Raw genomic sequence first — 16,474 nt, forward strand, 5'->3', positions numbered from 1 at the left:
AGGGGGTGTGACTGATGTTGTGGTGACCAGAGCCTGCCCTGGATGTTGAGCGGGTCCTCCTCTTTGCTCTGTGGTTGTCACAGCACTGTCAGGGGCAGGGTCTGCTCCCTAGTTGTTGGAGTAGAAGCTGCCAGATCCGTTTTTGAGCTGCATTTCTGAGCTGCGGTGTGAGGTAGGTGGGATCATATTCCTCCGTCACAGCTGTCCACCAGTGAGTGCGCTCTGTTGTGTCACTTTTCACCTGTTGTGTGGGCTCACAAAGTACACTGTTGTTGGCATCGCCCTTGGCCCTGCCTCAACCGTGGGAATGCTGGCAATTGACCCTAGTGTCCCTCAGGCATTGTTTTCACAAGGCCACCAGCACAGATCCATTACGTCAGGTCCCGGACTGCAGTAATCAGGTATCTGAACCCGTTGTGGGAGCTAATGAGGCAGCTCAGACCCTCACCTCACCCAGCCCCCACCTGTATGTGCCCACAAAGCTCATGGTTGATAAAGCCAGACCCATCCCAGCCACAGGAGCCCCTGTTGTCTGCTCAGATGTCCTGCAGGCACTGAGTTTACAAAGCTGGTGGCAGAGGTTTAAATTCATGGTTCATACAGCCACAGGGAGATATTTCAGCCCTGCTTTTTTGTTTTTTTTTGGTACGCGGGCCTCTCACTGTTGTGGCCTCTCCCGTTGCGGAGCACAGGCTCTGGACGCGCAGGCTCAGCGGCCATGGCTCACGGGCCCAGCTGCTCCGCGGCATGTGGGATCTTCCCGGACCAGGGCACGAACCCGTGTCCCCTGCATCGGAAGGAGGACTCTCAACCACTGCGCCACCAGGGAAGCCCTCAGCCCTGCTTCTTAACTCACACGGCCCCTGGGGCTCAGCTATGATTTCATCCCCACCTCTGCATGTGGGCAACCTGCTGGTACCTGCTCCTGGAGCCCACTGAGGTAGTGGATGGGGGGCAGAGAAAGAGGCTGCTAAGGCGGGCCCACCCCTCCCTTTATGCGCCACTTATCAATGGCACTTTGCTTTAATGGCAGGCCTGGGCTTCTTCCGTGTACACCCCTGTTTGCAGCTGCACCACGCTCCAGCCCCACTCAGGCTGTCTCCATGCAGCCAACCCCAGTCTTCTCCCTGGATCTGTCCTCTGAAACCCGAGTTTCAGCACCCAGCCCCAGCCTGTACCAGCAGACATGCGTCTTGGGCTGGGGCACGCAGAGCTGTGGCACGGACCATCTGTGCAGGTCTCTGCTCTGCCTGCCACAAACCACTTGTTGTGCTCTCCATGGAGCCTCTAAAGCTCCCTTCTGTCCTGGCTGATGTCCCTGGGACTTCCCAGGGTGTGGGAACCTTTCCTCCCTCCCAGGGGCACAGGTCCTCTTCTGCTTCAATTTTTTTTTTCCTCTCGTCCTACCCAGTTATGTGCAGATCTTTCTTGTCCTTTCAGGTGTCTGAGATCTTCTGCTAGCGTTCAGTAAGTATTCTGGAGAATTGTTCCATATATAGATGTATTTCTGATATATCTGTGGGAGGAGGTGAGTTCCACGTCGTTCTACTCCCCATCTTGATTGGATCCCACTTTTCTGTATTTCTGAATTTTCGATAATGAATATAAAGTTCCTTTATAATCAGAAAACCAATTAAAAACAAAATATGCTGCTACCGTTATTACAAAGAAATAGAATAGTATCCTTTCTATTGTAAATATTACGAATTTGATTATCTTACATATAATCTGATATGTATCCATCCCCCCCAAAAAAACCATTTCAGGCCCTATAACTATGTCTTTCTTGATCTTTGTTAAATGAAACAGAATACTATGGATTCCCACAAATAACTGAACAATCAGGTAATTGTTTGCTATTGGTCTAGATGTTGGTTCTGATAGACGGGAAGCCTTTTGGGTTACTCCATATTCAACCAAGTATTAAATGAGATTTCCAAGAGCTCACTTAAGTTACAAGTTTACATAATCTAGGCTTTTAATTTTAGTATTTTTTAACAAATATTTTATCGCAAAAATTATTTTGATGTCTTTACCCCCAAGGTAACATGCAACAGATTTCTTCCTGGATAAGAGTAAATGTGGGAAATACTGCCTAACAGTCAGCCTAGTGCTAGGACTGCCTAAGAAAGTGTAAATTCAATGCCAGAAACACATAGGGAGACAAGGATTTAACAACCCTTTATTGTCTCTCTCAACACACACCTTAGGCAATGGACAGAGCCCTCCAAAGTGACTAGTGGCTGGGTATCAAACAAAAGAGGTAGCCAAGGCTTAAAAACATGTGATGTAACTTGCTATTCCTTGCCATGACCCACGCTCCAAAAAAAAAAAAAAAAAAAAACAAACACCAAAAAACAGCAATCAAAAACAAACTATGAAAGACTTGAGGCTCACATAACCTAAACACACAATTCTAGGAAATCATCAGCTCTCAAGAGTTACAAGCTTTCCATTGTCTCTTCTGCCTACATCCTCATTCCTTCCTCTGGCCCTAGGCTGTCAGGCAGTTGGCTATTTTTGACCTGATTTCCCTTTCAAGGATGCCTTTAAACCCAGATTTAGTCATGGAACCAAAGCCTTGCCATCTGTATATTTCAGCCTGTTGATCCCAGAAAAGTCCATGTGAACCAAGCTGAACCAGAGGCTTAATCAATGGACATTTTTGTGTGAATTACTAGGATATAGAGAAGCTCTCTTTCCATTGTAATTGTCAGGTATAATTTGTGCTTGGAGCTTCTGAGCATTAGTATGGAGAACAAGGTCCACTAGAGGATAACACCCGCTTACAGGAAAGCAAAGCTGAGAGTTGGAAAGAGAGAGAGGCAGGGAAGGGGGAGGAGTCAAGTCAGGGAGACAGTGCTAACGACATCAGATGTGATATGAGCAGAAGGAAACCTTTAATGGATTAAGCCACTGACACTTTAGAGTTGTGACAGCAGTTAGTACACCCTGATGAACACACCCCAAAATGTATAAAGTAACATATACCTCCCATCCCAGTGGTCTTAGAACACTGGATCTTCTACCCATTCTATGTTTCCACTTTATAAAATAGTTAAGGACACACTTTTTGGAGGAAGTTTAAAATGTTAAATGAAAACTTCAAACTAGTAATTATTATAAAATATAGTTTAATTTCACTCTTCATTATTTACCACAAAATTTAAAAAATACCAACATACAGATAAGAGCAAGTGAAATGGAAAAGAGCTTAAAAATTGTATAAAAGACAAACCTAAACTCAACACTAAGAGCAGTGACACACACACTCAACACTCCGCAATGAGTTCAGAAAGCATATTCTAGGTTGGACGGGTTTTCCTTCCAAAGTCCGCTTTTACTGGAGCCACATCTGGAGAGGTCTCTAAACCAAAATTCTTATTTTATGTGGAAGGGATCTTCCCAGACTTCTCTTAAAAAGCATTTCTTATAAAACAGGGGCAGACTTATTCTAGACACAGAAGTCATAAATGCCTGTCCTAGGCCCCATGGAACTTGGAAAAATTAATCTAATGAAAACAAAGCCCTATAGGAATGGGAAAGTGACACCTAGTGGCCACGCAGCAGGTTTTCTTTATGGCTTCTGATCATTGTAGACGTCAGGGCTGCTATGCCCACAATACTATGCTTGGCAAATCTGAATCTCTAATTCCAGAGCTCAACAATGACCTACCTGAGTGGTGGATTCCTCTTTACAGCAGGATCTGAAACTGGACCCACTAAACATGGTCTGATACCTAGAGAGTTGTTATTTTATATACCTATGTCCTAGACTCTATGGAGATTTGTCAAAGATTATGAGGACCAATGAATATAAGCCTTTTCCCATTATGACACTGTAATTAGATACTTTCCTTTAATCCCATTTATTTACCAAAAGTCTATTCTGTATCTCCTTGTTTGTCTTTGTGCTTATCAATGGATTTCCCAATTTAGTGACTACCATAGGGTGTCAACATATACCTCAAGTTTTGTTTGATTTCAGGCTAATAAAATGTCTAACATTTTCAAGGTTACTCATTTCAAAAAAGTTTTAAATTTGATACATCGATAGAGGTTCACAGTTATTTGCACTGAACCGAGGATCAATAAATGTCCTTTAAACCATAGCATTTAGAGGTAAATATCATACTTATAACCTTTGGTCTGCTTAAATAACATCCACTTAATAAAATGTTCTAGAGCAGGGCCATAGAATGGAAATATAATGTGTGCCACATGTGTAATCTAAAACGTTCTAGTAGCCACATTAGGACGGTAAGAAAATAAAATTAACTTTAATGTTTAATTTGGTATACCCAAAATATCTGAACTGTAATCAATATAAAACTGTTAATGTGATATTTTATATTCCCTTTTTTCATACTAAGCCTTTGAAATCTGGTACGCACTTTACATTCATAGCACATCTGAATATGTATTAGCCATGTTTCAAGTACTCAGTAGCCACATGTGGCCAGCGGCTATCATACCGGACAGCAACAGGCTAATGCTCGAGTCCTGCGGGTCAGAATCACAGAATTAGAACTGGAAGTAAATGGAGAGATCAAACCTCTTTTTACAAAAAAGGAAACAGAGGTACAGAGAGTTTAAATGACTTGCTTGAGGTCACACAGATAAATTTAGGTTGAGTGGGCTCTCCTGATTCCAGGCATGCCTCTCACTCCACTACATCATTGAAGGTAATTCTCAGAATTAAAAAAAAAAAAAAAAATAGGGCTCCCCTGGTGGCACAGTGGTTGAGAGTCCACCTGCCGATGCAGGGGACACGGGTTCGTGCCCCGGTCCGGGAAGATCCCACATGCCGCGGAGCGGCTGGGCCCGCTGAGCCTGCACGTCCAGAGCCTGTGCTCCGCAACGGGAGAGGCCACAACAGTGAGAGGCCCGTGTACCGCAAAAAAAAAAAGAGTATTCTTTATAGGATGTTTTCATTCAACTTATATTTTTCACCAAAACGTAAGAACTTAATTGGTAGGAGAAAAAAGTAATATAGTATAAAGCATAAAAATACGTCACTCCCAGTAGCAATCAAATATAAACAGAAGGCATTTTGAAGCAAGCACTGAACTTAGAGCTACAGCATCATACAATGCGTGGACTGGATCCTGGGTCCAGGGCAAAAGATAAATATCAGGGTGGGCTACTAAAGGATCAAAGCCTTCAACTGGCTTTCCATCCATAAGGCTATGGGATAACCTCTCCTCTTGCAAAGACAGAATTGTTACTGTGCAAGCAGCCATGGCCAGCCTCTAGAAAGTCTGCCTCTCAGATCCCTGCATCATGAAGTTTTGCCCCACCTGCTTTGGAGGTCATGCAGCCACAATGACCTATCCTGCTACCACTAGCTTAGGCTGACTCTGGAGGTCTAGCCCGACCTGCAATGGTCCAGATCCCTAAAATGTTACATTTGTAGGCAGGCCTCTCTGGGCTTAGAGAACAGATGTGATCCTTCATGCTTCTTCAGACTTAACTGTCATGCTTAGGCCACTACAAACCAATATATCCCCCATCTTGTGAGGGTTTTTTTTTTGGCTTATTCTAAACCTAGATGTCTCCCAAGTCCTCAAATGCCAGAACCAGGAACGGTGCTGACCCTCTGACGTTACTGGAACATTGCATCGGCTCAAGACAATAGGCCAATACATCTTTGCCCACACGGCCACTGCAAATGTCAAACGTGAAGGAACATTTGATTTTGGTTGTTGCCTGTTGCTATGTTTGCCATTAACGTGTCTGAAAGTTCTAATCTATTACTTACAGCCTACGGAAATATGTGAGGTCAAAAGAATGCTTTGTTTTCGTGGGGCTCTGAGGGAAATCTGCTGGAGATGTACAGCACCACAGAGAAAAGGAAAACTGGATTTGATCCCCATATCTGAGCCTCAGAGTTTCCCAGTTAGTTTCCTAGACTATCATTACTTTCCCTGTGGGGCACAAAAGAGAATATATGGGAACACACGTAATAAACTAGAAAGAGCTATTAAAACCATAGGTATTACGGAAGCATGATCTTCAAAAAGGTAGCTACACATACAGTATTTTATTTTTGGTTTTTTGGGGGTTTTTTTTTGGCTGCGCTGCACTGCTTGCGGGATCTTAGTTCCCCGACCAGGGATCAAACCCATGTCCCCTGCAGTGGAAGCGTGGAGTCCTAACCACTGGACTGCCGGGGAAGTCCCTACATACAGTATTTTAAATATCCTTAATTCTTGCCCTCAATTTGAGCTACCTCTGAATTAATTACTGGTTTAAAAAATGCTCTCGATTTTTAATTATAGCTAGAAAATTGGTTTTTAAATTCTTTCTCGTTGCCTCATGGTTTTAAAAACACACTTATATAACTACCTTTGGTTACAGGCAATAGTAACTGTAATTGCCTAATAATTTAAAAAGCCAACAACTGTTCCTAGGTCAGTTAACTAATCATTTAACCAGTGAGACTACTGCTTTCTCAAATGTGTATAAAGAAACTGGTTTATATACATTAAACATTAAAAGACGTATGAACTTAATTGTGACATTACACAAGGCGTTGACTCTGCCTGGGCCTGTTTCTTCCTCTAAGACTAATCCTAAAGGTTGCTAAAAGCGTTTTCAGCATCAAAACCCTGTTCTATCTGTAATAAGAATCTTGAGTGGTTATATTAAGACTAAATCTTATAGGAAATGGTTAACCACCACCAAGCTGTAGGGCCCAAGATCTTTCCTTTTCTGTAAGCAAAGCTGAAACTCTCTCAGCTTTTTTTTTCTTTTCTGAGTTTTAAATAAGAAATCATCTCACTTAAAATCCATCTCAAAGTGCTCAACTGAGCGTAACTATCGTGGCTCTGTGCTTGCCCAAGTCTACAAAGACTGAATACAGTATTCACTGTGAGTACCACTACAAATTGCACTGTCCCTTTATTTTTTTTTTTGCGATACGCGGGCCTCTCACTGTTGTGGCCTCTCCCATTGCGGAGCACAGGCTCCGGACGCGCAGGCTCAGTGGCCATGGCTCACGGGCCCAGCTGCTCCGCGGCATGTGGGATCCTCCCGGACCGGGGCACGAACCCGTGTCCCCTGCATCGGCAGGCGGACTCTCAACCACTGCGCCATCGGGGAAGCCCTGCACTGTCCCTTTAAATGTTCAAGTACTCATCGTTTTCTTAAAATGGATAAGCCCTATCCTCAATTAAGGAAATACACAAGGAATGGAAATGTTCCAAATTACACAAATCTTCTATTATAAATCAATTATAAATGAATCTCAGACACAAGGAAGATGTCAACACATTAAATTCCCCAAAACAAGTGCATCAAAAAATAAAAACAAAACCCAAACAAGATACATGTGGTATTCTTGGTTAGAAAGACTTTAGCAAAAATATAGCAACTAGTGGGTTTTAAGCTATGTCAGTGAGTAAAGTGGTCTATAGAAAATTTTGAGAATTTGAAGGGAAACATCACATTTCCCTGTACCCCTGTGAAAGTCAGGAGCAAATCTATAAAAACTGGTCAACCATTAATAGGAATAAAAGATAAAAACAGTTATCAGTACAGTACAGAAGAATATATAGTTTTTTGTAAGCGAAATGCTTCAAAATATTTCTCATGTTGAGTTAAAAATCAAATGCTAGAGTGCCCAGTGGATGTCACTGAAGTCCCCAGGGTCTCCCAGCCCCCCCTCTGCTTCTAAGTAATTCATGAAGGCAGCCACGGCTGTGTCGTCATTGTCACAGAGGGCATCAAAATCCAGCTGGGCACCTTCTCCTATTGAATTAAAATACAGGCTTATGTAAGTACACTTGGAGGTTAAAAAATGAGTTATCATCAAAAATGGCAAAGCAAGGCTAGGATACCATACAATGTATTACTGAAGGCAAAGTATACGTCTTAAATTGCAGAAGCCTGATACATTTTTAAATGGGTCGCCTATTTTTATAACAATCTGCTGTCAGATAAATTGAGCTTCACTCATTGGATGCATGTAAGTGAGCTAGTCTATGAGCTTTCTAATAGAAAGTAAAAACTAAGAGGTACAGACTCCCAGACAGTTGGAAGCTAGGGGTTGGGGTTTATTCATGTGTGTATATAGAGCCTTGAAGGAGAAATTTAACTTTAATCTGCCTGTGAAAATACTCTGCTTGTTTAATCCCAAAATGAGAAGGCTGAGACAAAAGCATCTTCTTCCAAATTTGAAAGACTCTTATAAAAGTGGGGGCGGTCCCCAGATTTTTGATTGAAAAAGGAAATAAGGAGGAACCATGGAAATGAGATTTAAATCAGAGATAAGGAAGAGGTTCTAGAAATTCAGGGTTAAAACACAGCTACAGATTAATCGAAGTTTTCTAGGTATCTTTCAAAGCACAATAGAATTGCGATGATTAATATGTGGCTCTCTGTGAAGCTGACGTCCAGGTTCCTTCAAGTCCTTTGATTCTCTTTAACATATATTTTCAGGAGATCAGAGTCAGTTATGGGGGGGTATAAAATTGTGTCATTTCAATTTTCTTCATTTGGACTTTGCATAAACATAGTTAAAATGAATAATTACATCTTAAACATTTTATGATTGGTATCTTTAAAAATTCTTTTTCTTAAGAATGGACATTTCCCCCTAAATACAATAGCTTTAGTTTTACTGAAATTGTGTGTTTTAATAATACCCATAACTGATTCAGTGGATAATCAAATTTTCAATGACAGGTCCATTAAGTAGCATACACTTAAAAATTAACAGCATGATTACTGTATTTATGATTTTGAATGAAAAACTCTTAGTTATTTTTATTGAAGTATAAAAAATATATTATAATGTGTTAGTTTCTGGTATACAGCAAAGTGATTTAGTTTTATACATATATGTTTTATATGTATAAAACTGAATCATTTTATATAAAATATATATGTATTCTTTTTCAGATTCTTTTCCATTATAGTTTATTACAATATATTGAATATAGTTCCCTGTGCTATACAGTAGAACCTTGTTGTTTATCTATTATATATATAGTAGTTTGTATCTGCTAATCCCAAACTCCTAATTTATCCCTCCTCGCCTTTTCCCCTTTGGTAACCATACGTTTGTTTTCCATGTCTGTGAGTCTATCTCTGTTTTGTAAATAAGTTCATTTTTTTAGATTCCACATATAAGTGCTATCATATGATATTTGTCTTTCTCTGTCTGACTTACTTTACTCAGTATGATAATCTCTAGGTCCATCCATGTTGCTGCAGACGGCATTATTTCATTATTTTTTATGGGTGAGTAATATTCCACTGTGTATATAAACCACATCTTCTTTATCCATTCAACTGTCAGTGGACACTTAGGTTGCTTCCACGTCTTGGCTATTGTAAACAGTGCTGCTATACACATTGGGGTGCAAGTATCTTTCTGAATTAGTTTTCTCCAAATATATGTCCAGGAGTGGGAATGCTGGATCATATGGTAGCTCTATTTTTAGTTTTTTAAGGAACCTCCGTACTGTTTGCCATAGTGGCTGCACCAATTTACATTCCCACCAACAGTGTAGGAGGGTTCCCTCTTCTCCACACCCTCTCCTGCATTTATTATTTGTAGACTTTTTGATGATGACCATTCTGACCGGTGTGAGGTGATACCTCACTGTAGTTTTGGGAAAAATCTTAAAGTTGTTTGCATCTCTAGAAATTTCCTAAGCCTGAAAATATAGTGATTAAGAAAGAGTTTTTGGCAAACCAAAATGGCAGGCAGTTGCCAAAGAAAACTTACCAAGGAGTGGTTCGTGCCTATGGGGAGCAACAGCGCTTTGGTTTTGCTTTGTAGCCTGTAGCTCCCCTATTTCAGAAGGACTTAGTGTAGTCAGCTCCTTATTTGACATCTGTAAAGAAAGAATAACAAACAGAAAGTTTCCTATTTGAATGAAATAAAGACCTCTTAGCAGTTTTCAGATGCGGGCACTCTGGCAATGCCACCACTGCCATCAACAACATGGCAGCTCACACTTCGTATTCTGTGCTAAGTACTCCACAAGCATCATCTCGTTTCATGTTACACATGTCATGAGGTCAGGCATCTGAGGCCTAAGGAGTCTAATATCTTGCCCAAAGTGCTGGAGCCATGATTCTAACCCAAGTCTACCTGACTTCAAAGCCCCCGCATTATTCATAACCATAACTGAATTACATACATAAGGAAAAGTTTTCAATTAAAAATGAAAAGCTATTTCAGTTTTTTTAAAATGATGATAAAACAGTATCTCATATGAAACTACAATGGGAAATACTGCTTTGGAGTAGGGAATGGAGTAAACCAGAGACTTTTACCAAAATGTTATCATACTGTTAAATAGTCACAGGACAAACAATCTAATGTTCATGTAGCTCACCATAAGAAGAAATCTTTTACCTATGTTGTCTTATTCAGTTGATGAACTTTGCCATAGAATGCCTATATAACGTACACTACTTGGACATTCTTGTGTGTTACAAGGACTTAAATCCCTGTTTCTGGCATATTGTCTGGCACAAAATGGGTACCCAATAAACATTTGCTAAATGTATGAGTAAAACTGGCAAATACTAGATCAAAAGCCTATATTAATATAAAAAGATGTTTTCAAGTTCCCTTTTGTCCCTGGTCAGATTTAATTTCTCTTTTCTCCTACATTCTTACACCACTTAGTTTATATACCTACTTTAGAGCTTTCTGTTGTCTGGGGTACATCAGAACTGTATATGGGTCTTCCACATTTTCAGCACTATGTTCAGTCATTTTTGTATATGCAACAATGCATTTCAAATAGCTAGTATTTGTTCAATTGAATTAAATAGTAGGTAGTACTTAATTTGTAGCTTATATTATTTAAACATCTTTCCAGACCCTAAGGAGTATATTTAATCCACGGAATCGAATCTATTAAAATAACAATAATAGCTACCATTTATTGAGCACACATTGTGTCCCAGGCACTGTGAAGTTTTTGTTTCTTTGTGTATTAAATCATTTAATTCACACACCACTCCAAGAGACTGGTGCTATTATTAATCCCTTTTTTACAAATGAGGAAGTTGAAGTGCAGAGTTTAAATAACATGCAGGAGGTTACCCAGAAGTAAGTGTCTGAATCACAACTTGGACCCAGATAGTATGGTCCCAAGCGACTTCACTCTTAACCACTATTCTACATTGCCTCTTAAAAACTCTGAGCTAAGTAGAAAGGGTTCATTCTTTACAGGATGGCCTCTTTTCTCAAAGGAAATAATCAACAAGGAGCAATGTTATTGTTCATTTATTTCAAAAATATTATCACTTACAATGGTACTTACATTCCTGCAGTTTATAGTGTGAGTATCTTTCAATAAATCTGTTGGACTTGAATCATCAAGGGATGAAGAAGACTGTAACCTTCAAAAAGTGACACATAAAACATTTTATGTGTCTATTTATATATATTTTAGAAAATTTTCTCCTCTGAATACATAATCTACTGATAAAAATACAGGGAGGAACATAAGACTGAATATCACAACAGTTTTCATAATCAGACTGACTCGTTCAGTGCCAGACTTATTTTTGACTATGGAGTGCTGAAAACACTACATAAATAGAAACAAACTCTGAGGTGAAAGCTCTTAAGTAAATCACGTTACCTGTCTTAATACAGCACGTGGCAAAGTAATGGAATAACAACATGGTTCAAGACAGGCATTCAGTTCCTCATCAGGATACTGAAAAGCAGAACTAAGAATAAAGAAAGATTTCCTAACATCCTGCAACCTTTTTTTTAAAGTAGAAAATGCGTCATATTTTACTGTAATAGGTCATCCCCAGGTCCAAAATCAATGGAACACATAAAGACAAAAACATAATCATACGCTTTGATCATAAATCTCTTCAAGACTTAATATGTAAAACTGACAGTGTCATATAATATATTACTAAATGCTCAATTATGTGAAACATAATGGCATAAACATAACTTTACGTCCTTTTGTATTCCCAAGAAGGCAACTGACAAGAAAGTATAGAGGGAGAAATTAAAACAGAAGAATGAAATGAATTAGGTAGGAAACACAGACGAAAAGATCAGTGACATGTCTTAGAGATTTTTCACAATGTAATGTATATAGCTTGGCTGGCTTCCCATCTGTGGTTCATGGTTTAAAATCACCATCTGCTCAACTAGCCTTTGTTTAAAGATGAAAACTATCTGCCCCCACATGCACATCACTACCAGATTAATCTTCTGAAGTATGGCTTTCTTCGTATTAGTCACTGGGCAGAAACTTGCTATTTAAGTCCCTCCACTATTTGACTTCACCTTAGTTAAAAGTCCCTTTAATCAAGTTAAAACTCAGTTGCTCAGCAACCTGACTCTTCTCTCAGTGAATCTCCTTGATGTTTGCTGAAACCACCATGCTTTCTCCCGCTCACCTCCATACGTTGGCTGAGGTGCTGCCATATATAAATGCTCTCCCCACTGTATCCTGCAGCTGCACCCAGCTAGCAACTCTGGCTCAATTTCCACTTTCCCTACGAATCCCTGCCAGCATATACAGTCAAATGATTTTCAACAAGGGTGCCAACGTCATTCAGTTGGGGCAGGGACAGTCTTTTCAGTAAATGCTGTGAGGAAACTGAATATCCACATGCAAAGGAAGTTGGACTCTAACCCTACTCAGGGTAGTGTTTTGGTCGAACTTTGTCCTACTTAGCACATTTACAATTCACTCCAGAAATACATTTTAAGCTTTTATTATGGAAAACTTAGATATAAAAACAGACAATATAATGAAATCTCATATACCCACCAAACAGCTTCAATAATTATTCTTTCCTAATCTTGTTAAATGTATTTAACCTGAACTCATACTTCCCCTCTCCTCCCAGACATTTCACCATTTAATCTGTAAATACTTCTCACTGCAGAAATACTGATTTAATTGATTTTGGGGTGCTGTCCATGATATAACTGTTCTCTGCGGGTATTACACATATCTCTTAAAAATAATTGAATTCCAGGGGCTTCCCTGGTGGCGCAGTGGTTGGGAGTCCGCCTGCCGATGCAGGGGACACGGGTTCGTGCCCCGGTCCGGGAGGATCCCACATGCCGCCGAGCGGCTGGGCCCGTGGGCCATGGCCGCTGAGCCTGCGCGTCCGGAGCCTGTGCTCCGCAAGGGGGAGGCCCCAACAGTGAGAGGCCCGTGTACCACCAAAAAAAAAAAAAATTGAATTCCAAAACATTGCCTTTCTCAAATCCAGAAAAATTCTGAGTTCAAAACCTATCTGGTCTAAAGGGTTTTAGATGAGCAATTATGGGCCTGTATATACACATATTCACATATATCCACACATATCTTTCTTTTTTCTTATACAAGTGAGTTATTATACATGCTATTCTTTTGTTCTATTCCTGTGCTTTTTTCTATTAACCAGATAAAGCTCTTGCCATATTAGCATAAACAGAGCTACCTAATATTTAACTGTTGCAGAGTATGCCATTGTACGGATATACCAAAATAAGTTATGGTTATGGTAAAGATTTAAATATTTAAATCACTACTTAAACAGTGCAGCAAGAAACAGTCTTGTTCATGGGTCTCTGTGCAGTTGTGTAAGAATATTTGATCCTCGGGTAGAGATGCTGAGTCTGAGACCATATACATTTATATTTTTGATGGGTGTAGTCAAATTGTGCTTCAAAGAGCTTGCACTAGTTTATATTCCCATGGACAGTTTAAGAAGGACTGTTTCCTCAGACTCTCACTAGTATCACCAAACTTTCAAATCTTTGACAATCTCCTAAATGAAAAAAGGTATGTCATTATTGTTTAATTTTGTATATACATAATTTTAACTGTGAGTGGGGTTGAGCAATTTTTAAAGTTTCTTGGCCATTTGCACTTTTATTTTCTATTTATGTCCACTCTCTAAATTTTTTGTTATTGAGTTATTTAAATGACTCCTTTAATAACTTTACTCTTTATTCTACACATAAAGTTTAATATATATAAAATTATATAAAGTTTAATATAAAGTTCAATAACTTTATTCTTTATACTACAAATCTCTTCATGTATTAAGATAATGAGTACATTTTATCATATGAAGTACATTTTCTGTGTATAATTTGTCTTTTAACCTTGCTAATTATAATGGTTATAGTTATGTTTTTTGAGTTTTTATATAATTAAATTTATCCATTTTTTTCTTAATAAATTCGGGATTTTGTGTGATGTTTAGAAAGGACTTTCCAAACTATGTTGCTACTGTAAAGGTGATCTTCTCTTCCATTATATTATTGAACTGGTTATTGTTTGCATATAGGAAACCTATTGATTTTTTAATATTGGTTTTGTAAATATGATGATAATTTTGTGGAAGTATTTGCAGCAATAAAACATTACCTTTGTAAGTCCAGAAGTTCACTTGCAATATCTGTTCCGATACTCCCAGCACCAAGTACCGTTCCCGTATACATTCCAGGCACACTAATGCAAGACTGTCTTGAGGATCCTAAATAATAACAGAAGGAAAGATTCCATAGAGGGCTTTAAAAAAATATATAACTTTGGTCAATATCTTTCTTTCAATTCAAATATATTTCCTATTTCCCTCTTTAAAAGTAATAAACCAGCTGCATCCTAAAATGTTACAAATATTCATGCTTACATTACAAACATAACTCATGATGGTTTAAGATGCTTATGAAGAGTGATGTGAATCAAATATGTGGAAAGTCATTGAGGGTTCAATCATGACCTGTAACCTTTGAGTACATACAGTTCCTTCCCACTTTAACCTCCACACTAAAGCCAGAGCAATACCACTTTTTTTCTTTTATTGAAGTACAGTTGATTTATAACATTGTTAGTTTCATGTGTATAACAAAATGATTCAGTTATATATATGTATGTATATATATTCTTTTCCAGATTCTCTTCCTTTATAGGTTACTACAAGATATTGAATATAGTTCCCTGTGCTATATGGGAAATCCCTGTTGTTTATTTTATATATAGTAGTGTATATCTGTTAATCCCATATTCTTAATTTATCCCTCTCTCCCCCGTTTCCCCTTTGGTAACCATAAGTTTGTTTTCTATGTCTGTGAGTCTGTTTCTGTTTTGTAAATAAGTTCATTTGTATTACTTTTTCAGATTCCACATGTAAGTGACACCACACAATATTTGCCTTTCTCTGAAGTGACTTACTTCACTTTGTATAATAATCTCTTTGTCTATCCATGTTTCTGCAAATTGCAATATTTCATTCTTTTTTATGGCTGAATACTACTTTATTTTAAATATTTCCTAATATTTTAATTTTTCTTTATACAAATAATATATTAAAATATTCCTGTGGTAAAGAACTAAGATAACTCCCCCTTAGTGCTTTTCATTAATTTGACCAACAGATATTTGAGTGCCTTAATGTATAAGGAACTATGCCAGCTGCTGGGCATGATAATGAGTAAAACACCATTCCTATCCTTGAAGAACTCACAGTCTAGCAGTGAGCCAGTTGAGTGAATGAATAATTGCAGTACAATGTAAGATTATAACAGAAGTGTGACCAAAGTACTGTGGGAATTCTGAGGAGGATAACTCAACCCACTGAAATCTTTTCTTTTTTTTTTTTTTTTGCGGTACGCGGGCCTCTCACCGTTGTGGCCTCTCCCATTGCGGAGCACAGGCTACGGACGCGCAGGCTCAGCGGCCATGGCTCACGGGCCCAGCCGCTCTGCGGCATGTGGGATCCTCCCGGACCAGGGCACGAACCCGCGTCCCCTGCATCGGCAGGCAGACTCTCAACCACTGCGCCACCAGGGAAGCCCTGAAATCTTTTTTTTTAATGAAACTCTCTAGGAGTTAAGCCAGCATTTTATTTATTTATTTTTGGCTGCGTTGGGTCTTCATTTCTGTGCAAGGGCTTTCTCTAGTTGTGGCAAGCGGGGGCCACTCTTCATCGCGGTGCAAGAACCTCTCACTGTCGCGGCCTCTCTTGCTGTGGAGCACAGGCTCCAGACACACAGGCTCAGTAGCTGTGGCTCATGGGCCCAGTTGCTCCGCGGCATGTGGGATCTTCCCAGACCAGGGCGCGAACCCGCGTCCCCTGCATTGGCAGGCAGACTCTTAACCACTGCGCCACCAGGGAAGCCCCTGAAATCTTTTTGATTTCACCTTGAAATTTTTCCCTCTCCAAGACAGAAAATGATGGTAACTTAATAATAACAGTCTTAGTAATAAGCCTCCATCACCTAAAACTAACTTACCTTCTGATGATTGAGAGCTGCAAGGAAGTAATGATGTTTCTCCAGTATCACTATGTCCCCTAGAGTTAAGAAACACCATAGGTGATTTTTTTTTAAGGTGAAGGAAAATGTTAAAGCAACTACATTAAGCTCTCTGTATTTGAATTATCAGTTTTTGACCTATTTGTGTTTTATATACATATTGTTAATGTCACCACCAGAGACGGAGGTATTGATGTGCTAAGTACCAGGGCT

The 16,474-nt window shown here is 39.4% G+C and overlaps 1 protein-coding gene across 10 annotated transcripts in view; it reads right to left on the reverse strand.

Annotated features, from left to right (window-relative positions):
* BMAL2 (basic helix-loop-helix ARNT like 2) overlaps positions 1–16,474 on the reverse strand; it is a 109,138-nt gene that overhangs the window by 13,988 nt on the left and 78,676 nt on the right. For 7 of the 10 annotated variants that reach the window (XM_033866972.2, XM_073788921.1, XM_033866974.2 and 4 more), the window contains 5 exons: positions 16,241–16,299; positions 14,373–14,481; positions 11,292–11,370; positions 9,737–9,845; positions 7,203–7,752 (listed from right to left, as the gene is read on the reverse strand). In XM_033866972.2, coding sequence (XP_033722863.1) covers positions 7,616–7,752; positions 9,737–9,845; positions 11,292–11,370; positions 14,373–14,481; positions 16,241–16,299 — 493 coding nt within the window. In that variant the 3' untranslated portion in view covers positions 7,203–7,615. Of the gene's footprint in view, positions 1–7,202; positions 7,753–9,736; positions 9,846–11,291; positions 11,371–14,372; positions 14,482–16,240; positions 16,300–16,474 lie in introns of those variants that run through there. The other 3 variants (XM_073788922.1, XR_012324483.1, XR_012324484.1) reach the window with 3 other exon arrangements.

The sequence above is a fragment of the Tursiops truncatus genome, chromosome 11 (genome assembly GCF_011762595.2).
Source record: "Tursiops truncatus isolate mTurTru1 chromosome 11, mTurTru1.mat.Y, whole genome shotgun sequence".
In the NCBI taxonomy this organism is placed as follows: Eukaryota; Metazoa; Chordata; class Mammalia; order Artiodactyla; family Delphinidae; genus Tursiops; species Tursiops truncatus.